The sequence below is a fragment of the Micropterus dolomieu genome, linkage group LG02 (genome assembly GCF_021292245.1).
Source record: "Micropterus dolomieu isolate WLL.071019.BEF.003 ecotype Adirondacks linkage group LG02, ASM2129224v1, whole genome shotgun sequence".
Classification (NCBI taxonomy): domain Eukaryota; kingdom Metazoa; phylum Chordata; class Actinopteri; order Centrarchiformes; family Centrarchidae; genus Micropterus; species Micropterus dolomieu.
This window is the reverse complement of record NC_060151.1, coordinates 1,773,071-1,796,275: the sequence shown is the minus strand read 5'-3', so window position 1 is coordinate 1,796,275 and position 23,205 is coordinate 1,773,071. Positions and strand designations below refer to the sequence as shown.

At 41.7% G+C, this 23,205-nt stretch overlaps 1 protein-coding gene across 1 annotated transcript; it reads right to left on the bottom strand.

Moving 5' to 3' along the window:
- Nucleotides 1–197: 197 nt before the first annotated feature.
- On the bottom strand, nt 198–20,296 carry ppl (periplakin). The gene is made up of 22 exons (XM_046039529.1): nt 20,106–20,296; nt 14,588–14,687; nt 14,028–14,182; nt 13,096–13,216; nt 12,333–12,458; nt 11,941–11,982; nt 9,694–9,855; nt 9,465–9,572; nt 9,264–9,359; nt 9,048–9,170; nt 8,807–8,953; nt 7,301–7,452; nt 7,079–7,182; nt 5,990–6,147; nt 5,688–5,866; nt 5,436–5,574; nt 4,771–4,964; nt 4,472–4,622; nt 4,283–4,366; nt 4,008–4,124; nt 3,374–3,466; nt 198–3,286 (listed from the first exon to the last, which is right to left on the bottom strand). The coding sequence occupies exons 1-22, from the start codon at nt 20,150–20,152 to the stop codon at nt 617–619; spliced, it is 5,268 nt and encodes a 1,755-aa protein (XP_045895485.1). The 5' UTR covers nt 20,153–20,296; the 3' UTR covers nt 198–616.
- Nucleotides 20,297–23,205: the final 2,909 nt, after the last annotated feature.

Below are 23,205 nucleotides of genomic sequence, written 5' to 3'. Positions count from 1 at the left end.
TTATAATAATAATAATAATATTTTAATAATATAACAGCTGCAGATGGGCCGAATCTGTTCTATATAAATGGTTTTATTATTATCATTAGTATTTCCTGTAAATAGTGAGACTACAAAAGCTTTATAGGTGCTAGGATTAAATGTTAATTTTCCTCAGCAACACCGTGACGTTACACACACAAAAACATACATACAACTTTTCCAGTTTGATTTGACTTTTATTTAAGCTTACATGTCACACAGATAGACCTGGGAAAACCCCACAAATAAATGAAACATTTAGTACCCTTCTGAATTTCAAATAAAAATCAAAAATATGTTATGTACCCTAGTACCCAGTGTAAGAACTTAAAACTCTTACTGCTTAAAACTTTTCCTACCACGTAAAACGTTATGTAGATGGCTGTAACGATAGTAATATAAATCCATATATTCATGCCAGTACCCCAGCATGTAATATGCATTAGCAAATAAATAGTGCATTTAAAAATAATGGAAAATACAAAATAATGCCAAGTCACCATATTATTAAAGGAGATTTTTTAAGCAACAGAGATGAAACAGCGGAAATCTTGTAGAATCGAGCCGAAAATGGGCTTTCTTAGGATGTTAGCATTCACTTAGACTTGCCTGACACCATTACACCAAACTCCTGGATGGAGATTTCTTTGTTAGTGTACTGCTGAAGCTGGCGATCTGTAATGTGCCCTAGACGCAGCGCATCCTCGATGGAGAACTTTTTCCCCGATTTCCTGTCATGAAGAACTGAGGATTCTCCCTTAGGGCCCTTGACCGTGATCTCTTCCCAGTCACACTCCTGGCTCTGTAGGTTGACGAACATCTTCCAGTCGATCAGCCCTTGTTTGTAAGCCTCCTCTGGTCGCATCTCTTTGCCTGAATCCGGGTCAATGACCACGATAGACCTACGGAGATGGCTCTCCCTCTGTTCTCTCTTTATTCTCACTGCTGCCAGGTTCTTTTGAAGCTTCTCAATCTCCTCATCCTTCTGGGTGGTTATGCTTCTAAGCTCTGCTAGCTCCCTCTGTAGTGAATCAAGCCTCAACTCCAGGTTCTTTCCTTCATCCCTTGGTGCGGACTCAGCAATAAGTCGAGTCTCTTTGCTGGTTATTTCAATCTCAGACCGTAGCTTGCGGATCTCGTTCTGCAGTCTCTGGTTTTCTTGCTGCAGACGGCTGCTTTCATCACGGATGTAGTCCAGTTCTTTAGAAGACTTGGTGTTAGAGAACTCCATATCAGAGAGCCTGGAAGTGAGGGTGGACAACTCCTGGTCAAGTTCTCGCCTTCTCCTTTTCTCCTCTTCCAGAGTCCTCCTTAGGTTCTCAATCTCAATCTCTGCCTCTGGGTCCCTCTCAACTTGGACTTTCTCAGTGCGAACAACTCGTTCCTTCACATCGATCTTCTCCAGGGTGAGCTGCTGCTGGATGAGGGCATTCAACTCTTTCTCAAGCAGAGTGTGTTTGTGCCTCTCTTCATCAAGCTGTAGTCTGAGGATGGAGTGTTCCTTCTCCTGTTGGGGATCCTGCTGCAGGACAACCTTCTGTTTGACAGTCACCTTCTCACGGTTCTCTTTGTCGCGGATCTCCAGCTCGTTAAGTCTAACCCGAAGCCTTTGGATCTCCAATTCTGCATCGCGCCTTGCCCTGCGCTCACGCTCCAGTTCTTCCAGTTGCAGATCCAGGTCAGTCTTTTGTCTCTGCAGTTGATAGAGTTCTGTTTTCAGGTTCTCCTTTTGTTTCTGTTCAGTGCTGATTTTTTGTGAGAAAGTGTCGCACTCTGACCTGAGGAGAGTATCTTCTTCCATCTTGACCACTTCTTGCTGAACAATCTTCTCGCGGACCTGAGACAGATCCATTTTCCTCAGTCTGATCTTCTCTTCTTGGGCTGACCGTTCTCTCTCAAGGTCGAGGCGTTTCTTTTGTTCCTCAGCCAGTTTCCTTTTGAGAGTCTCGATTTCCTCCTTAGTCTTGGGGTCTTCTCTGTACTGCAGAACTTCATTGACCACTTCTTTAGTCTGCACTTGGGGTTTGGTGTCCCTCCATATTTGAATTTCATTACGAAGTTGGCGGATTTCCATCTCAGATTTCTCAGTCTGGTGGGTTTTATCTACTATTTCATTGCGAAGTCTCTCCAGTTCTCTTTCAGTCTGCGGATCTGTCTTATATTTGATTACTTCTTTAATGATCTCTTTAACCTCAACTTGAGGTCCTCTGTTCCTCAGCATGGTCAGCTCATCCTGCAGGGATCTAAGATGCATCTCTGAATCTCTATAGCGCCTCTGGTGCTCTACAAGTTCAAGCCGGAGATTGGCCACCTCGTTCTCAGCCTTGGGGTCAGGGCGGACGATCTCCCGCACCTTCTCCTGAATAACAACCTTGGACTTCTCCTCCTCTAAGCTGGCAATTTTCCTCTGGAGGTCAGCCTTTTCTCGCTGTGATGATCTTCGTTTGGCCTTCTCATCTTCATACTGCCTCCTGAGGTTTTCTACCTCCCTTTCAAAGGCAACATCTTTCTCTACTTTCAGCACCTCCTTGATGGAAATCTTCTCCTCTGCCATTGCTTTCTCCTTCTCCATCCTTCGGAGCTTCTCCTGAAGAAAGTGAAGTTCATCCTCCAGCTGCTTCCTGCCATCTATTTCCTTCTGCTTCCTGTCAAGGAGCACCCGGTACTCTGTTTCAAGTTGGGGATCATTCTGGACTTTGATCACCTCCTCTTCAGTGATCACCTCCTGTTCCTTGTTCTTCTCCTCAGCCAGGACTGTCACCTGCTTTTGTATCTGAATCAGCTCATTGTCTTTCATCAGCTTCTGCCGTCTCAGCTCTTCCAGGTCCTCCCGCAGCTTGCGTATCTCCTCCTCCTGACCACGGTCTCTTTCGATACGCAGGACCTCCTTCACTGTGTATTGTTGTGCCCCTTCTTTGACCTCTGTCTCAAAGCCACGCAGCTTCAACTTTAGCACCTCAAGGTCATTCTCCAGGACATGAGTAGAGCGGCGCTCCTCTGAGAGTTTTTGCTGAACCTTATGGACTTCCTCATCCAGCTGGGGGTCAGGAACCTTTTTGATCAGCTCTTTCTTGACAATTGTGTCCTGGGGCTTCTGTCCTTCAAGGATATAGATGTCAGTTTGGATAGTCTCAATTTCTTTCTCTAGCTGCTCCCTCCTCTGGATCTCATCTTCCAGCTGCTTCCTGATTCTCCAAGGCTCTCCTCCCGGGGCAGCAGCATGGACTGACTGGACATTTGTCTGGAGCATAGGGGTCTCAGGTTGCTATGGAGAGAAAATCATTATTATTGTTTTTGTTATTATTTGTATTATTATTATGATAAGTAGTAGTAGTATGTGAAAATATTTTACCTGGTTGAGTAGACCTTGGGCGAACTCCAGATTTTTTAGCCTTTGCTTGTTCACTGCATTCACCTCAGTAAACTTAGCCTCAATGGCAGCTTCCTGTAAACAATTAAACATTGACTGATGTCATGGAAAGCACATACATTAAATCCTTAAGTTACTTCAGTGGTTCACAACCTTTTTGACTCATGACCCTGAAAGATTAGAGAAAAGTCAGAAAAAAATAGAATGTTATTTTTAACATTGTTAATCTTGTCAACCTTCAGATTAATCTTACAATCCTTTGGGGGGTCCTGACCCCCAGGTTGTAAAACACTGAATTACTACCTCTGCCACCAGCTACATCCAGTTTGATAATATGTAAATTGTAGTTAAGGAAAATATGAATTATATCTATTCCTAGTAGTAGTTAAGCCTTCATGTTGAGTGAACATGAATGTGTCTTGAAATAATATGTGTGTGGCAAGCAGGGTTTGTTTGATTATTATTATTATTTTAAGGTTATGGAAGGCATGGGTGAAGAAAACAGGGAAAGGGTTATGTCTTTGCTGTATGCTTGCTCATTTCACTACAATCACCTACAGAGAGATATATTGTTTAGACAGTGACATGTCATGAAAGCTTGGCTGTTGTGCTTCACCTCTGCCCTGACTGTAAGTGCAGGTGATTCCAATCTGGTCCTCTTGTATGCCTGAGGCACAAGTCCATCCTCCAGGTCTAGGATAGAGCTGAACTTCTCAGTTTCACTCTCGTAGTCCTACAAAGAAGAATCAGTAAAGCATGAATCTAAACCTTCATCTTATAGCATTTCTGCAAATTAAAGGTGGCTATGTCGTGGTAAAAAAATCAGAATCAGAAATACTTTATTGATCCCTGAGGGGAAATTCTTTCAAAAATCAGTGTTGAATATCTTACTTTGACAGCTTGTTGGTAAAGCTGGGCATTTTTAGAGACGCTGTTCAAGTCAGTCTCCTTTCTTGCAATGTCAGAGAGCAAGTTCTGTACAAAACAGAGTTGTTATAAGTCTTTACACCACTGACACAATATTCCTCTATATCAGAAAATATGTATAGTATGAACTGCGCCGTTGCTCATCACTCTCACCCTCTGATTCTTCAGCTTGGTCTCCACTTGTCTCACGTCATCTGTTTCACGGGGTTCGTAGTTTGGGACACGAGACAACCAGCTGTTCAGATTATCATAATCATTGCGGTAATTGTTGTACGACATCTTGGCTCTCTGCAAGCTCTGAGACCTGCAACACGCAGCAAAAGAAAGGATTATGCAGATCTTATGTGTAGGTCTTTGTCAAATTTGTATTGTGATGTGCTGCTCAGTATTTCTTCCAATATTTATTAATGCACAGATCTTAGTAAACATGTCATCCTTGTTCTGAATCTCACCTGGTGTCGATCTGCTTGTTGAGGTTGTTGAAGCGTTTGTTGAGCTTCTGAACGTCCGCTTCCTGCCTCTCAATATCAGGGCAGTGCTCTTGAAATTTGGTGGCCATGTTGTCACAGCTGCTTTTGGCCAAACGCAGGTTCTGCTCTGTCTCAGTGATAACTGACCTCTTGGACCTCAGGTCTGATGCAATATCCTGCCAGAGTAGCAAGGGAGACTAACTGAGTATACACAGCAATATGTTCTTTAGGAAGAGTGTGTGGAGCCTTTATCCATTTTAAAGTTTATCTCTCATATCTAGCACTTGCTAACTGTTTGAATGAGTGCAATAATTCCACTGATACTGTATATTTGGTGATAAAGGCTTTTTTTTAGCAAATTACTTAATTTATACTGATTTTAGTTTTATATAAATACATTTTATTGTTAGGCCATTAGTAGGTATATTGCTCATTTTAAATGACAAACATGACACAGTTTGAAAAACAAATTAAATACTTGGGTGAGTGATGTGAGCAAGGAGCTTGCCGTTGAGAGCGTGCATTTAGGGGAAACAGCTACTGGTTCACTAGCTGGTGTTACCCTGGTGTCCGAGAAATTTTGGTCTGATCTATATCTGTTGGGATCTCATTATAACCTGTGCCAGAGGATAAAAGAGTCATCTTACTGCAAGCTCCCGTTGTGTTTTCTCGAGCGAGGTGATGTCAGCTGGAGCAACCTCCTCCCTTGCCAGCTTGTTCTCATAGGTGGACAGTAAAGTCTTCCCATTTTGAAGGGAAGTCTCCAGCTGGTTGGAATTCTTCAGTCTAAAACAAGGGTAAGTGCAGTTGTTAAGTGAGTAGAAATGCATGCTGCCTTAAAAGCAATTCAGAAACAGAAAACTCCACAGAAGATAAGCTACTGAGATCAAGTCCCGTACTTCTCCTGAGAGCACTGAAGTAGCTGCTCGATCTTTGTGTACTTCTTGTTGGCTTCATCCACCTTGCTGTGAAGTTGAGGAGCGCTGGCACAGCTTTGGTTTGAGACCAAGAAGCTTTTTGCTTCCTGCACTTTAGAGGACTTCTCTGGTTCAATCTTACTGACAGCAGCAGCAATATCCTGAAGAAAAATGTTCGGGTTGGTGAGTTGAAACATCCATAAATTGAGTACTAGAAATTGACATGTAGGGGTTGTGTGACACATTATTTAAATCAACCAACAGAACAAAGTGCAAGTCATTACCCTCATATCCTGCAGGCGGTCAGCACTGTCCTGCAGGGGCCTGTTCTGCTCCAGTGGTGGGCGCACTCGGGCATTAATGGCCTTCTCCTGTTTGTCCAGGTCACTGACGACCTTATCCAGACCGGCCATCAGCTGACGGCATTGCTGCTCCTGCTTGTCTGAGGTCACACACAGTCACACACAACATAATGAGCTTCATTATTTGGCTTCATCTGTGTTCTACAGGAATCTTTGTCTGACCAGAAGCCAATAGTTTTTTTAATGCCATGAAAGCTTAAGACGCTGTTAACACCTTTTACAGCAAAAGGCAGTGCAACATTTTGTTTTTTATAATTTAAAGGGTGGTTCACGTTTACTACAATGTGCGTATTATTTTAGTCATGAGAACGTACTTTACAAAGTAATTGTTGAGATGTGGGAACACATTGAAGAAACTTTGGGGGTTAAATTGAAAGTGAGCGCACCTGAAATGTTGATAATAATCCCTCCTTGCACAGGAAAGTGTGCACTGTACAGTAAGTACAGTAGTTCAAAGCTGAAGTAGGAAGCAGGTTTAGGACGGACAGTTTGATTAATATTTTTACTATTCGCCTTGCTTTTTCTTCCCAAAAAGTTTGACTAATCTGGGACATTACAGCTTGTGTTTCTTGCCCCTTCGGACTTCTTTTTAGTGAGGTCACCGTCTTCCCAGATCTCAGCAGTTACAATTTATCATTACCAACAGAAAAGATGGCAAAACCTATGAAAATAAAAGTTCTATCATCCCAGATCTGATTGATCTGAAGAATCTTTTAAACGCCAATACGAGTTTATTCTCTTGGAAATTGGCTTGAAAAGAAGATTAGACATTAAGCTTTGCAAACATTAGTCTTTATGCTCACTGATTCCATGTTGAATGTGAAGTACAGTCCTGTTAGCCCGTGGTAGCTTGCTATATTATATTGTATAAATACACATAAAGTGGTATGGGGTCACAGCATATTAAATCAGGTAGTCAAATTAGAGCAGAAAATAAATCAAGTTGCTGGGTGTGAAGGCATGACAAGTGGCTAAAAGCTGCAATACAGCAGAATTGGATATGTCCTGTACCTGTGCCAGTCCCACTCCCCTTCTTCAGCTCATCGAAGCGTTTCAGCAGAGTTCCCTTGCTGCTTGCCATCTTCTGCTTGACTGCTTTTTGCTGGCTGGCCAGGCTGCAAGCACACAATATAACAAATTTATACTGCTGCACTGGAATAAAATACAGGAGTGTCTGTCATTCAATGAATGATCTTTGTGTACACGTGTACGTTCATCTTTGTACACACTCACTTGTCAGAGATGGCCACTGCCTCGGGGTCGGTGGGGGGGATCATGAAGCAGACGGCCGGGGCGGTGAGTTTATGTCCATTTGTATCCTTTACGTCCCATTTGGTCCCATTGTTCCGGAGCAGAGTGTACCTCTCCCCACGCAAAATCTGACCCTGTACACATCCAAGAGTCACAATCTGTCATCTGCTGCTGGACCACACATATAGTTCCATCTTAAACGATCATATTCTAGACACAGCAAACACACAGATTTATAACTGAATATTAATGAAAGAGGCTTTCCATTATGTGTTAGCAGGGGGCGGGCCAATCAGAGCTCTTGCTACTTTGTGCAGGACATGGAGTCAGTTATCATTTTTGAATGAAGATTGGAAATTAATTTAATTTAATTCAAAGCTTGAAATCTGTGAGGTCAAGAGACAACCTACACATGAGGAGTTTAGCAACACCTAAGCTGAAGAGCTTCGTAGTCGGCTCTTTAGTCAAAGTACAGGCTTCTTCAAATCCCCTGTGTTCTGAACCCCAGGGGTTTTAAATAAGATCCTCAGAGTCTTAGCCTGGGCTATCTTCTAAAGGGATTTGAATACATTACAACACAAAACGTTACGTTACAGGCCTGGTATTTAGAAAAAGCCAAGCAAAGGGAGAGTGCTTACTCATGCACTCGGATAGCGGAGAACATCCTGGGATTAGAGCACTGACAGCCATTGACAGAGAAGAAAATAACATAAAATAAAGATTAGATGAATTATTTTGAGGGAAAATGGGGTCAATGCAGCACAGAAAGACAAGTCGATGATAGAGATGAAGGAGAGACATTTAGGAGAAGGTTTCCACAGAGGAAATCTGAAGAAGGGATACAGCTCTGGTTGAAATCTCCTCTTCTGGTCTGAAAACATGTTTCTAGCAGTGGGACAGTCTCAGATGAGTATCAGATGGTTATAACTCTCACCTATACTGATGATCACCTATAATGTATTTTAATCCAGACCTTATCTTATCCAGACTGGATCTTAACCAGACGAACAGTTACTCCTGTAGGGCTGCACTGCATTAAACAACAAGACCCACGGGCCTCTTCCCTGCAGACACTGACATGTGGGAGCAGGAAAAGATCAGCAGCAAACAATCATATGAATGCTGTCTGAATTCCATTTAGCTGCATCAGTTTCATCAATTTCAGGTCCTGGTATTGTTCCGGCTGACCCACTGTCACAGTGTCTTGGCTGACTGGGACACTTAGAGCAGAGCCAGGTAAAGTCATTAGTAACACCTGTGCTTTTCCTACAATGACAAGTCAAAATGTCTGCTGTCTGCCAAGCAGTGTAATGAATTCTGCATTTTGAAGGTGCTACTGAAAAATCCACGTTGGGGTCTTGAGGTCGTGCTGTGATAGCAGCAGTATTGTATCAGTTTTTGAAAACAAAACTAATTCAGATCTAATCAGCTAAACATGATGCTGTAATTCCTTTATCGTACTTTTGATGGTAAAAACACACTGCATACCTCATCTGTGTCAAACTCGCACAGAGCTTCAATGGGCAGAAGCTTCTGGGGGGGTTCCCGGCGGTACTTCAGAGGCAAAACCTGCAGGCTGCGCTTCTGAAGAGCCTTAACCCGCTCATCAAAGTTGTCCATGGCCTTGGCTTGGTCCTGCACACACACACAGAAACATATTTTCCAGTGTTTAGAGGCAGCCAGCAGTACTGTCAGTTCAGGATCTATGTTCAGATAAAAATATGCTCACATCCATGTCCCTGATCAGGCCCTCCGTCTGATACACATCTTTGAACTCAGGGTTGTACTTCTGGTTGAGCTCTGTTTCCAGCCGCTTCAGCAGGTCCTGAGTGTCCCGCGCCTCCTTGTGGTACTGGACACACACAGACACTGATGAGCTTTACCTGTTTAAATGTGTGTATGTGTTTGAATATCTGTGAGTGCTCATTTGTCCTCTCTGTCTCACCTTGTGATACTCATCCATGTGTTTTAGGTGGTTTTCCTCACAGATGAGCAGGTTCAAGTATTCCTTCCAGTCAGCATGGACTGCCTCCATATGAGCCTGACAGACAACATTGAATGTGGGCATTTTATTACTAAAAAACGCTTTTATGAATGGAATGGTCCGAGAATTCGTCTAAAAGGAGTAGAGGGGCGGGACAGGTACCTCAATAACGTTCTTCCCTGGATGCCCAGAGGCAATCAGCTTCTCTCCGTCGTCATTCACCTTGGTGACAGCAGCCTCTTTGGACTCCAGACATTTACTGATGAAGGTCTGTTGGGGCAAGACAGATGCTGAGTAAATAATAATAATTTTTTTTTTTTTTATTTGTTAGGGTCCATGCTTGTATGCACTCATTTTATATATGCAGCCTGTGTGTCTGCCCCTCAGCTACCTCATACTGCCTCTGGCGGGCGGGGTAGTCCAGGTTGGTGTCGCTCCAGTCGTAGTTCATCCTTTCCTCTGCCTGCTGGTCCATCCAGTACAGCTCATTGGTGCAGCGCTGCATGTAGTCCCGCAGACTCAGCAGGTTGCGCTGACGAGCACTGGAACTGGCCTAAGCGAGGGAAAGAAAAGCTTAGAGCGAGTGGTGGAATGTAACGTAATACATTTACTCAAGCTTTACTACTAGTGCTAATTTGAAGTACTTGTGATTTACTTGAGTATTTCCATTATATGCTACTTTATTCTTCTCTACTACATCTCAGAGGCTCCTTTTTACATTACAATCTGTAAGTGAACACCGTGTTTCCCCAAATGTGCTGGTTTTGAATTTTTCCGATAAACAGAAGGATGAAGTGTTCCTTTAAGGGTTGAGAGATCGTGACAGGCTTTTTAGAGATACAGTATGTGGTTCTCACAGGACAGTGATGCTACAAACATAATGATGACCTTATAGAATTTGATGTATTGCTTTAGATTAAGCTACACAACAGTATGTAAAGTAGTTAAAGTTAGCAAACCCTATACAGCTACTGCAGTAAAATGCAACATAAACATTAATGCAGCAGTAACTATAATCTAAAACCATGGGAAGGGACAGGGAACATTTACTACTCTATGACTACTTTTACTTTTGGTACTTTTAAGTACATAATGCTGATAATATTTACATACTTTTACTTAAGTAAGGTTTTAAATGCAGGACTTTTACTTGTAGTGGAGTATTTTCTCAGTGTGATATTACTACTTTTACTTAAGTAAAGGATCTGAATACTCCTTCCACCACTGCTTAGAGCTACAACCAGTAGATTTCCAACATGATGACTTGGGTTCCCTGGAAGCTAGTGTGCTAAGCAAACAAACTTTAACAAGCTTTATTTGAAAAAAGTATATATTTAGGTAAATATTCAACAACATAAGTAGTTCTCACATGCTGAACTTTTATGTAAGTAAAGTACACCATTTAAGGTGAATTTAGGTGTCATTTTAAAGCCTCTAGGTGATTTATGTGATTATATCATCTTTCAAATTATTCTAATGGCACACGCGTGTTGATACATTGCTATGCTATGTGTTTTTTTATCCTACCACATATTAGCTTTAAGTAATTATCTTTCCCATGTGTACAAAAGCCCCATTGCGCACTCCCAGATGATTGGTGAGGACGTCGTGGAGTGCACCAGCTTCAGAACAGCGACAGGCATTTAATTAAGCTCAGCAGGGACAATGAACCCCCTTTGACTTCTCGCTTGGGATTTGTGTGTGTTAGTGAATGAGTTCTGCATATGTTTCATCAATTCAACTGTGGAGCAAGTTCATTTTCCACCAACATGCATATCTTTGCTGTGTCACCAGATTTGTTTGTAAGATGTATGATTTTTAAATATTTATTTATTTAATTATCAGAACCCCACACATTCACTGTTACCTCCCTGCACTGGATTAATTTAAAGTATCCTCTCAGAACTTTCTCCATAGTTGTCCAACACAAACCACTGTGTCCCTGAGGTCCCCTTCCTCACACCATGCAATGCTACAGTGTTGGCATTATTCTATATTTTTCTTACTATAAACAAATCCAGTAAAAATAACAAAACCAATAACATGACTGTCTGTGGCTCCTCCTGAAGATGTAAGTCTTTAAAAACACCTCACAAATATAAAGTCTTTTCTGCAACAAAAAAGGCAGTAATTTCAGTAAAGTTTTTAACAAATGTTACTGGACAACAGTGGAGTTCTATGGCTCAGATGAAGAGGAGACATCAGGCTGAGAGAGTCACAGGACTTGTTAAGAGATACAATCACTGCTGATTTGTGTCTGCACATGGGATTTGATGACAGTGAGAAAATATTTTTTTAAATCATCAGTATTTTCCTAGTGTTTTGAACAAATGTAATGCAGATTTTACTCAAAAGAAAATACGTTGACACCAGCAATTAAAGAGGTGTGTGCTTGTTATGATAAGGTCAACATGCAATGAAGTGTTTGTCTGAAGACACAGAAACTCGCCAAAGGGCTAAAAACAGGTTGGTGATGAGAGATGGAACATGACCAACAGTCACAGGTTATGCTGATTGAATAACATACAAACATACACACACACACACACACACACACACACACACACACACACACACAAGGACCAATACATACAAAATATAAACAGTGAATGTGTGTGCGTTTGTGTGGATTTATTACCAGCAGTTTGTTGTACTTCATCTGGAGGCTGCTGACATATTCCTGAAGAAACAGAGAGAACAGTGAGAACAGGACGGCGTAACGTGACTTATTTACAGATGATTACAGAAAATTAAGTTTAAAGTCATTTAAACAGTTCAGTGTGTGTTTTGTGGTTGTCTCACTCATGTGCCTAATGCTATTTAATTAGCATTAAGGTATTCTGTCATTTCTGTGAAGATTAAATAACTGAAACATATAATATCCAATTCAACCACTAGCTAGAAATGATCTAATGCAGTTTCATGATTATGACCACTCATGACACTCAAACCATTTTTGGTCACTACTAATTACCAAAACTGATAAATGCTGATCTCATTCAGCTCTTCTCTTTGTTTTCATGTTTGTACCTTGTCTCCACCGGCAGCGATATGAGGAGCCAGAGCCTCGACCTCGCTGTGGAAGATGTTGTGTTCCTCCACCTCGTTCTCCACAGATGGCAGGTCCTGGCCAAAGCCCTTGTTGTTCAGGTTGTCCTGGACAGGGAGACAAAACAATACACTTCAGTCCATTCCACCACATGCAGTTAGGATGTAAAGGGTAACTTCAGTATTTTCCAACCTGGATCCTATTTTCCCATGTTGTGTGTCTATGTAACTAATGTGGACAAAATGTTAATTGATCCGGTACTAAGGGAGTGCACTGCAGGCAGTAGCAGTGAAACAGAGCTGCAACGTAATCCATGTGGGCAATTGTGCCCTGTCGTCCACTAAAGTGCTTGTTTTTGCCACTGACAGGCTCAGATTGTTATGTTATATACAAGTGTTCGAATCCACTGAGAAATCACTGTGTCCCTGAGCAAGACACTTAACCCCTCGTTGCTCCAGAGGCGTGCGACCTCTGACATGTATAGCAATTGTAAGTCGATTTGGATAAAAAGTGTCAGCTAAATGAATAAATGTAATGTAAGAAGTCATCAGACTGGTCTTAACTGCTGCTGTGGGGGTATGAGAGAGTGTGTGCAACAAGTTTGCAAAAAAAAATGTGAGAAATTCCAAGAAAACACATTAGGAAAGTACTTGACTTGACAAGATATATCAAGATGTATTTTCCATTTTGCTTGTGTGAGGTTTATTTCAGGTGCACAGTGTGAGTGTGAGTGTTGCTTCCTACCAGTTTCTCATCCATCATGTTGCCCCAGTTGATGCTGGGCTTCCCCTCAGTGCGGATCAGTTGGTAGATACGGTCACGGTCCTCTTTCAGCTTCATCACTCTTTTACGCAGCTGCTTCATGCTGAATAGTACAGAACACTTAACAGGTAAGTAAGGCGAATAAATTCAGCATGACAAGAAAACACAGCTTCTGTGTGTACCAGTGATTATGACATTGCTTTCTGAATGTATTCTGACTAAAAGAACTATGAGCTCTTCTTATTATAAGAGCAAAATAAATGTCTGTCCATAAAGGCCAGATACAAGTGAGTCACCTGCACTCTAACAGCTCAGCATTATGTGCATTCCCACAGCATTGTCTAGTACAATAACAGAGCTATGTTACATGAAGCAAATACTGTTTTCATTTAAATTGTCAAATATTGGTTTATTTACTTTACATCCACATTACTATTTTTTTCCCCCTTTACTACATTCAGTGGCCTTTATTTCTAACCTCCCCTATTCTCCAGTTAATGTAAATTCCACACTTCCTCCGTGATAACATGTTTCCTTTATAAATTCAGTATAATGTCAGCTGTTCCATTTGTCCATTCCATTGAATTAAACTCAGCATTTCCTCAAGAATTTTCACAATTGCAGCTTTCCCTTACAGGTAGTCTTTTAATGTGAAAGCAGTAGTGAGCATGACATGTCACTACTGCTGCAATGATGGAATGTGATGAAATTTGATGAAATTTTGGAAACAGGAAAATCAGGAATAAAGGCTTGTCTCTTTTACAGTATAAGCCTGCTCCAAATAAAGGCCTTGTTCTCTCTGAGGTACACATATACACATACAGTGTCTACCCTGCTGTGTGCAGCCTGATGACACTAACATATATAACTTCTTCTTGACAGAAGAAGAAGACCAGGAGCTGAGGACTACTCACTCCTGCTCTATCATCTCAGCCTGCGGATGCTGGAGGTGCTTGGCATTGACGGTGTCCTCGTCCAGGCCGGTGAGCAGCTCCAGAGAGTTGAGGATTCTCTTGTTGGTGTCATCCTGATACAGCGGCTGCTTCCCCTCATTGATCTTACTCACATCCTGCAGAATCAACGCATTGGATGTAAGAAAGACGGCCAATATGTAATGTCAAAGTAACAGCAGAAGAATAAACACAAGGTGAAGCTGCATTCTTCCCTCGGTTGAAAGTAAATATAAATTCACGGTACTCGTGCTGGTATTTGCAAAAGTGAATTTACTAAATATTAATGACATGAATTTACAGTTTATATGATAGCCGAAGCTCCTTTTTACTTTAAACTACAGCACTCATTGAACTCAGATCGCTGACCAGAGTGTTGGTTCTCTTGCACCTCTTGGTCGTTCTGCTGAAATCTAGACTAAATCCCAAAAGTATTTTAATTTAACTGGTCAATGATAGGTGTATTTGGAGAGTGTCAGTACAGATCTCTGAGGCCTTTTGGAGGCTTTGTTTTTACATGGTACCTTGTTAAGGTTCTGCTCGACTTCGTATATGTTCTTCTCCACTTTATCAGCATTCTTCTGCAGCTTCTCGATGAGAGTGCCCAGTTCTGTGGCTGGAGCACTGGAAGACAAACACAGAGAGGTGAACTGGGATACTGTCTGTTCTATCCACAAGCTGTCACTGTTTCCCACCTTAGTTATCAGAGACATTAGTACGGTCACTTTTAATGTCACTCTTTGACACACTGTAGTTGCTGCATTTAATGATGTGAATGTCTATGCAGACCTGTCAATCAAAATGATTATTATATGATATTTTCATTTTGATTGACATGTTCATTGAGCATTCATTTGACAGTAATATGGCAGTTACATTATTACAGATCTTCTGAACTCTGAGTTTTTGTGAACTGTATTTTGTCTAGTGTTGCAGCACTGCTTCTTTACCACATCAGCTCTACAGAGTGATCATTCTGCTGCATATGAGATGAATAATTTAGGCTTTTAAACGTAATGAATTTCTTAGTATTGGGAAGTAACTCATGGAAAATGTGATGTGTCAGATTAAGTAGGCTACAGCAGTTATATCAAGGTGTCAGATACACTGTGATATGTAATGAACACATCTACGAGCGCAACAGTTTTATAGCTCTGAGATAGTATTATAGTTATTAATGACTTGATGAGCCATAAAATGACCTCTTCTATTCAACTCTTTTCATCTGGGTTCTTCATACCAAGGTGATGACTCACAGCTTTTTCCTGAGAATCATAATACACCCCACTGCCAGAATTGATCCTGAATGACTGGATGCACGTTACCATGACTTATTATCGTCTATAACAGGTTACAGTTATCCAAGGAAGGTTCAAATCAAGGGTAACTGGACAAAGGACACTCTTATGATGACAACCATGTACATATTTTGGACAGGGAGGACGGATGGTTTCAAAGAGAAGTGAAAGTGGCTATTTATACCAAATAGAGAGACCATCTCTCAACATGGGAGGATGACTGAGACAGCACTTATCCCTCTCTTACAATTCTGTAATTCATCTCTTCCCAGGAGACTGAACACACACTCACATTTGGCCTCAGATTATAAAGCCAAGTACTGTTGTTTCAACTGCCTGGAGCACTAACAAACCAAGCAGTGCCCACCACCTTTCTAATGACCCCACAGAGGTTAAATAGCAGGGATTCCCTGCCAGTCAGTTAGAACTGAAGAAGCCTCTTGGATGAGAGGCAGCATCTCAAAGTGTCTTCAAGTATCTTCAGTTCAGTTGCCCTTGATTTGAACTTTCCTTGGATATGGGATATAACATTACATAACTGAAAACACAGGAATTCATTTGTATGCACACAGCTGTCATTCTGTCAGAGTTAAATGTACAACTTGTTGGTAGGTAAGGACGCTGACCAGACACAGGCAGGTTTATAACACACAGCTAAAGTAAGGGAAACTGGCCCAGCAGGGTTTAACCTCATATATAATGCAGCAGACACACCTAGTCCAATCACTGACAACTATCACTCACTGTCATATGTGCCAAAGTGCATGTTCAAGTGGTTGTGTGAAGCTTGTTATCACTCCTAGTGTATGGAGTGTATAGTGTTAATATGGAGCACTGGAACCAAGTGTCTGCTCACCTGAACTGTCTTTATCTACGCTATTCCTTTAACTGCCAACCTCAAGAGCAGTTTGGCACTAGAGCCTGTCTCATATATAGTTTATGGGCTGACTTTAGCTTATCAACCATGTATGGTGCCTGTATGTATGTCAACTGATATAACACGTAACAATATCAGCCATAACATATTGTTATCAGACTTTTTTGGACTCTCATATTGTGATATTGGTATCAGGTGGCCTCAAAAATACATTATCAGATGGCTCTATTTGGCAGTAGCTACTAAAAGAGTGGATTCTTTACATTCTCAATACTCCCAATTAATCATAAATAACTTTCTGTAACCTTCATGCAGATTCACATTTCAGGAGAATTTTGAAATGTGAAATGTTAGGACTTTAGTGTTACAGAAAAACTACAACATAAGAATTTACAAATTCTAGTCATGTGATTTTGGTGTGTGTGTGTGTGTGTGTGTGTGTGTGTGTGTGTGTGTGTGTGTGTGTGTGTGTGTGTGTGTGTGTGTGTGTGTGTGTGTGCTGACGACACAGAGCAAAAAGTCCATAATAAGTCCATGTCACTTCAAATCACACACCCATTCCCCATTTGAACTCTTTTAAGTTACGTGCCATCTGCTGAATGCACACTGGACGCTAAATTAAATTTCAAAGGACTGAAAATGAAACAATTTTAGAACAAGTTTGAACTTGTATATAGTGTAGAGTTCTGCAAAAGCAGCTCGTAGCTTGACTGTCAAGGCCCATCCAAATGAAAAACAGCCTGAGGGGGTTTTCTGCCATTTTCGAACACAAGCAGCAAACACATACAATTCTTTGTCCTCACTGAAGCCTTCAAACCAACAGGTCCTTATGCAAGCACACTCCTAATCACATCTATTTGGATTGCTACTGCAAGAAGACAAAAAAAACAGCAGCTGGTTGTTAAAATGCAAGGCATAAACACAGTTGCCAATACTATTTACTTGCATGCTTTTAAATGATTGAAACCACAGCTTTGTCCAGGACTTGTGTAGGAAAATGGATGGTTTTCAAAGCTGACATTTAAGCTGACATCATAACAGATGAAAACTAACCTTGCCTTGGTCTTTTAGCCCTTGCCCTAGTCTCACTGATAGCCAATAGCCATATATTTCATAACTAGAAACCGTTTTTCGTCTTGATCCAAGGAATACTGCTTTTTAATTATCCAAGAGTCTGAACACTACAACCATCCTACCTGCTCTACTATGTATTCTGTGCTCCAAACATGTTTTTGTGTTTCCAGGGAGGCTCACTGTTGTGAGTGTGGTTATGTTGGTTCTGGGAAGGAACTGGCACTGGAGTGTCGGCCTGATAAACATAACACAGATGTTTCCACATGGAGAGGGTCAAATTAGAAGCAGAAAGCTCCAGCACTAAGTCATAGAGGGTGTGGAGGGCCGATTATGAGACAATGTCCCCCTGGGCAGACATTTAGAAGGCAACCCACCCCTCTTACATAAGAGCAAGAACAGCAGATTGAAAGAGACACAAGAAACACATAATTTGTAGTTGTTTGATGGTGGTTGTTTTGAATCTCTTTGTGAATGTTTGACGTCTCTTAGCGGCCCAGAGGCCTCTTAACCTCCTGTGCAGTAATCCATCCGCATCTAGATAAGGAAAGAAAATATATTCCCAAACACACAGCACGTCCTTGCTGCCTGTCTTAAATGTTCTCTTACCCAGCTTTCTATGAAGAGAGATTTGGGGCCCTGTTAAACGATCTGCAGCCATGGTCTGAAGTGCATTTAGGGCGTGTCCAACTCCATGGTTGCTAGTTAAATGGTGCATAATCTAGGTGCAAGGTGCCGAGGGGTTTGTTAGGCATTTAGCCTCTTAATTAATCTCAGGTGAGTTTTGGGCGTAATATGAATTAAACCAATCAGATTGTCATCTCCCATTCCATGTAAAAGCCAGATGTGCCATTTAAATGGCAGATGAATGACACATTATGAAAACCATCAATTCAAATCAAAGTGTCTCCGCTATGAAACATCTGGATCCTCGCTGCGCTGCATTATTAGAAACTATGATGAAGTATTAAGTCTTATCTCTTCCAGGTGATGTCTTTATTCTGTGTTATTGATGTATGAGTGTTTTCTTTAACAATTTACCCTGTGGTGTGTTTAATGATTAGAGAGGCTGCTGTCAGTTATTAGGGAGATGCTTCACCCCATTTCACCCACCCGCTATTAATCAGAATGTTCATTTTTATGACGCAGCCCATCTGATCAACTGCCATCACTGGAACCCGCCTATGCAGGTGCACCTTACTATCTGAATAATGGCCCTCTTAATAGCAGGAGAATACTGCGCCATTGACTTTAGACCAGGCTTTTGTTAGTCAATGACGCATAAAGCTAGAAAAGACAACTGCACTGGTCAAACTAACTAAACTTCTGCTGCGCCGGGTTAAGAAGGGGCCCTTGAAGTTTAAAACCTTGTACCGTGCTTAAACTAGCATACCACCGTATTGTTGTTTGGATGCAAAGGTATGAACTAATCCCCAGATCCAAGGCTTTGTTGAGGATTTGGATCTGGTGCTCCGTGCTGTCTTTAGCCTAGCTTACAGTGCAGCTTGCCAGATACCTGAGATCAGCTTCCTGTTCTTTTCCACCCTTTGATTTACATGCACCAACTAAAACCGGAAAAGGGCGGTGCTGCATTACTAAGATTCCATCAATGTCTCTTGGTCGTTATCAGGGTGCAGAAATTGTTCAGCAACAATTACAGCAATAATAATCCTCATTGTCACCTGATGAGTATAGCCATAATAATAATAATAGCCAGAAAAACGATAATAAATCACTGGTTTGGTGTGGAGTTCATTAACTAGGTGCCTTTGAATAAATGTAATGCCAGTGCATTCAGCGCAAAGAGAAAGACAGAGCATTTCTTTTCTCTGGACGTCAGGTGTCATCCAGAGAGCAACACACCTTACACTGGAGGATTACTATTTGAAAAACAGATTAGTCGATCTTTTGGTACTCAACAGGATACTTAAAGGGGTTATTTTTTAAGGCCCCTGACCCCCCAACACCTGCTGAGTGACAGGGAGCAGTATGCTCTCTACTGTTTTTCAAGGCGTTCTGCCTTCCACAGAGCTGGTTAAAGGCGGGGCATTTGGTTGAAATTAAAGTGCATGGTAGGGGAAATGATTTGATAAACCAACTTCAGCCTCAACATGTGCACTTTCTCATTGCCAGGGTGGAAACCACACAGATTTCACCTTCACTACACAAACAGAGTGAAAAGGCTAAAAGTGATAGGCAATGGCCTCAGTGCTGTTGTGGGAGAGGCTGCAAGACATTCCTCACACATTGTCTTTTTAAGGAAGACGGCCAAATACTTATCAGACCATGTTACTATAACTTTACTCCACACCCTCACATAGTATGCAATCTAATTTACAGAGTCTGCATGTCATCTGTGGCTCAATGCAGACCCCAGCTCATTTGATCCACATCCCATCCCAGCAGTTCACTCAATGGAATAAAACTATCTTAAGTCACGCACCAGAAAGGACAGTTTCACTTGGCAAACAGTCAACCTTTACTACAGGTCACGCCTTGTTCTACTGAGCCATTCTCCATTAAAGAATTGTCCAAATAACTAAACTTATACTTACGTAACATTATAAATGTTACGTAATGAATAAATAATGATAATATAAAGAGGTACTTTACTGAAGACAGAGTGTAGAATTTGAGTGTTTAGTTAATAGGCTACAGGTTCACGGCGCAGCAAGTTCACTTTAAAAGAGAGATTTTCTTCTGATGTTCGGTATTACCGTAAAGACCGGAGCTGGGAGTGCAACAGAACAGCTCCGTGGGATTGAACACAGTTAACTAAGAAAGTCTCCTACTTACGCTGGCTTCGGCTGCGTTATAACGGTGGACTTCTTTTTCTTGAACATGGTGACAAGTCACCTGTCAGCGGCTTCAGGCAAGAAAACAATCCCGGCAGGACAGGTGGAGCTCAGCTGTGTGCGTGCGCTCTGCTCGCTCTGCGGCTCCTGGTGTGTATGCGCGTATCAAATCCTCCCACAGACCCTGCACCAGCGGCACTGGACTGCTCATCTGCAACACTCACTTTTAGTTTTCACACCCAGCCTGTGTACCTGTGAACCAGCAGGCGACGGGCGGGGCCACGGGGCCAGACCCCGCCCTTCACCCAAGAGCCCACACACACACATACTTAATGTAAATGTAGAGTAATAAAATAACCACAGCGGCTGAGAAAAGTCTTACAAAGTATATAGACCAGAACATGGAAACTGTAGTAACCTAACTGGTGTTGGTATGATACAAACATGAAAACAAATGCAAAACAATGTACCACAGGGTGTGACAACAGGCGTGTGTGTTAAGCTAAAGTTCTTTTTCAGTAAAAGTGACTGTACGTTAATGTGTAGTATAACAGATTTATAGATGGATAAGCAGTATGACATAATGGTATATATTAGAGTACAGTCTAGACCTGCTCTATATGGAAAGTACAATGAGATGACTTCTGTTATGAATAGGCACTATATAAATACAATTGAATTACCTTAAATATATACTTTTTAAAATGGATCAACTATGAGATCCATAGTGTGTGTGTGTGTGTGTGTGTGTGTTTGGGAGGAGTAGGCCTAAGTTGCTTTGTAGCTGGGGGGTGTGGCAGCACTGGCTGAACGAGTTAGACTCGATAGTGCGCTCCTACTATGTGAATGTAGTCTGTGAATGTTGTCTCTGTTTGTGTGTGTGTGTGTGTGTGTGTGTGTGTGTGTGTGTGTGTGTGTGTGTGTGTGTCTCAGTTAGGGTAAGGTGTATGACAGTGATACTGCAGCTCTCCACAGGACTTCCAGTTGAACTAGGCCACTCACTGAACTAGAGAGTAATGAGACCAACATACACTTGACGACTCAGCTCATGCTCTCTGACTTCACACTGTGCAGATATTTTGACCAATCATCAGTGTTTGAGATCCATTCCAGTTCATTTGGATTTTGGATTTTCATCTAAGATACTTCTGGCAAATTTGGCAAACACAGGAGCACCACCAAAAACCATCCAGTGCAGCGTCATCTGTCAATACACTGCATTGACCAGTCAAAGAAGTGCACATTCCTGGTAGATTGCTTTGTAACCGCGTAATTCAAATATTTACCTCCCAAATATAAAAACTGGTAAGATAATTGGAGCCAGTTACCCACGCAACACTGCCCCTGCTCTGCTTCTTGTTTGTTACTGTGGGAGAGTCAATGATTTCAAGAATTCAGCATTGCACAAACTGCAGAATACAGAATAACTGACTTGCGTCTCACCTATGGAAGAGAAGTAAATGAAGAGTCAACATAATAGCCGATGGATCTCATGTACACTGGCATTTTTTAGGCTTCAGGTAATGTTTTTTTTCACTTGCACAGGTTAGCTACATGATTTTGCATTGGGCTATGAGCTCTTTAAGCCCTTTAAGCAAATATATACACTCGTTGGTGATACGGAAACAAACCTTTACATTTACACCATGTTCAAACCAACAATAGCGATGTCACAAAAACACACTGCCTCTTCATTCATTTTAATGGAAAAAAGGTTTATCCTGCAATGCCATTGTCTCTAGATCAACCATTTAGAGAGACTATAGACCTCTGTGCAGTGTATTCAGGGCTGACAGTCCTTAAAACTTCTCTTCAGTTCACTCACTGTCAAAGACGGGGTTGCCTCACATATACAAACATAAACCTAGCCTGCAAATCTTTGGATGGTAGGAGGAAGCTGGTTAGAGGCTGCTGGCTGAAGCCATCTACTGCACAGATTCCAAAACTTTTTGTACCTACTAGTCATTGATGAAAATAGGGCCCAGGTTTAAAAATACTGACATTCCCCTTTAATAAAGACAGATTGAAATTCCAGGTATGTGTTTGATCTTCTCACCAGTATCTGTGACAACATGCCCATGCTTGAAGCCTCTTGGGTTGTTTTGCTGGAGGGCTACTGACAATTTGAACATGGCCTTGTGTTTTTGTAAGATTCATAACAATTACAAGCACTTGAATGTAGACCTGGTCTGTAGGAACACAAGGAATCCTTCATTCATTCTCATTAAAGTAAGACATGAGTAACTGACTACTAAGTATAGTAACTGACCCTGGAATTAGTGTGACCTTCTGACAAGAGAAGAGTTCAAACCAAGCTGCCAACTCCACCGCCACCTGACTCGTTGCTCTGGTAAGCGATCTTAAGGCATGTTTTTTAGCCCATTTGCTTGACTAACAGGTGTCTCAGCCTTTTTTGGTCATTCCACATCACTGCCCCCCAAGTTTGCTGCCTAACTTGGACAAATTTGGATAATCTGGCTGTTGCAGATAAGAAGTCTCAAGTCAACAGAATTATTTGGATTACTCTTGAGGGATCGCTTCATCTTGCAAGGTGAGGGTTATGAGAGACAGCCAAAGGCATCTCGCTTAGGAGGTATTTATTTTTTCTTACCTTCCTGACATTTCAACGGGGTAAATACGGCATATGACAACAAAAACAACACAGTTAAAGCTGCGCTGCTGATAGTCACTGTAGCGTGTATGACATCATCTGGCCTTCAGTGCTGTGTGTCTAACATGTCGTTAGCGTACTAAGACAAGTCTTGCTGGGTTTAAATACCCCTGGCTCATGGAATATGCTTAAGGACCGGATGACACTTGTTGCCATGGATACGACACATCAGTGGGCTGATCGGAGAGGATGTGCACCAACTGTTGGCAGGCTCACCTTTATCATTGGGACTAAACCCAAAATACTCCCAAACAGGGCAGAGTCATTTCTCTTGTTCACTATTCATGAGCATTATCCCACCGCTCGATGTTTTTGTCTAGCTTTATTTTCTGTCTGCCTTGATTCCTAATGTGTCTCACCTGTGATTAATTGTTCTGCCTGCTTGTGTGTGTGTGGTGTAACCCCTGTATATATTGCCTTCAGTTGTGTT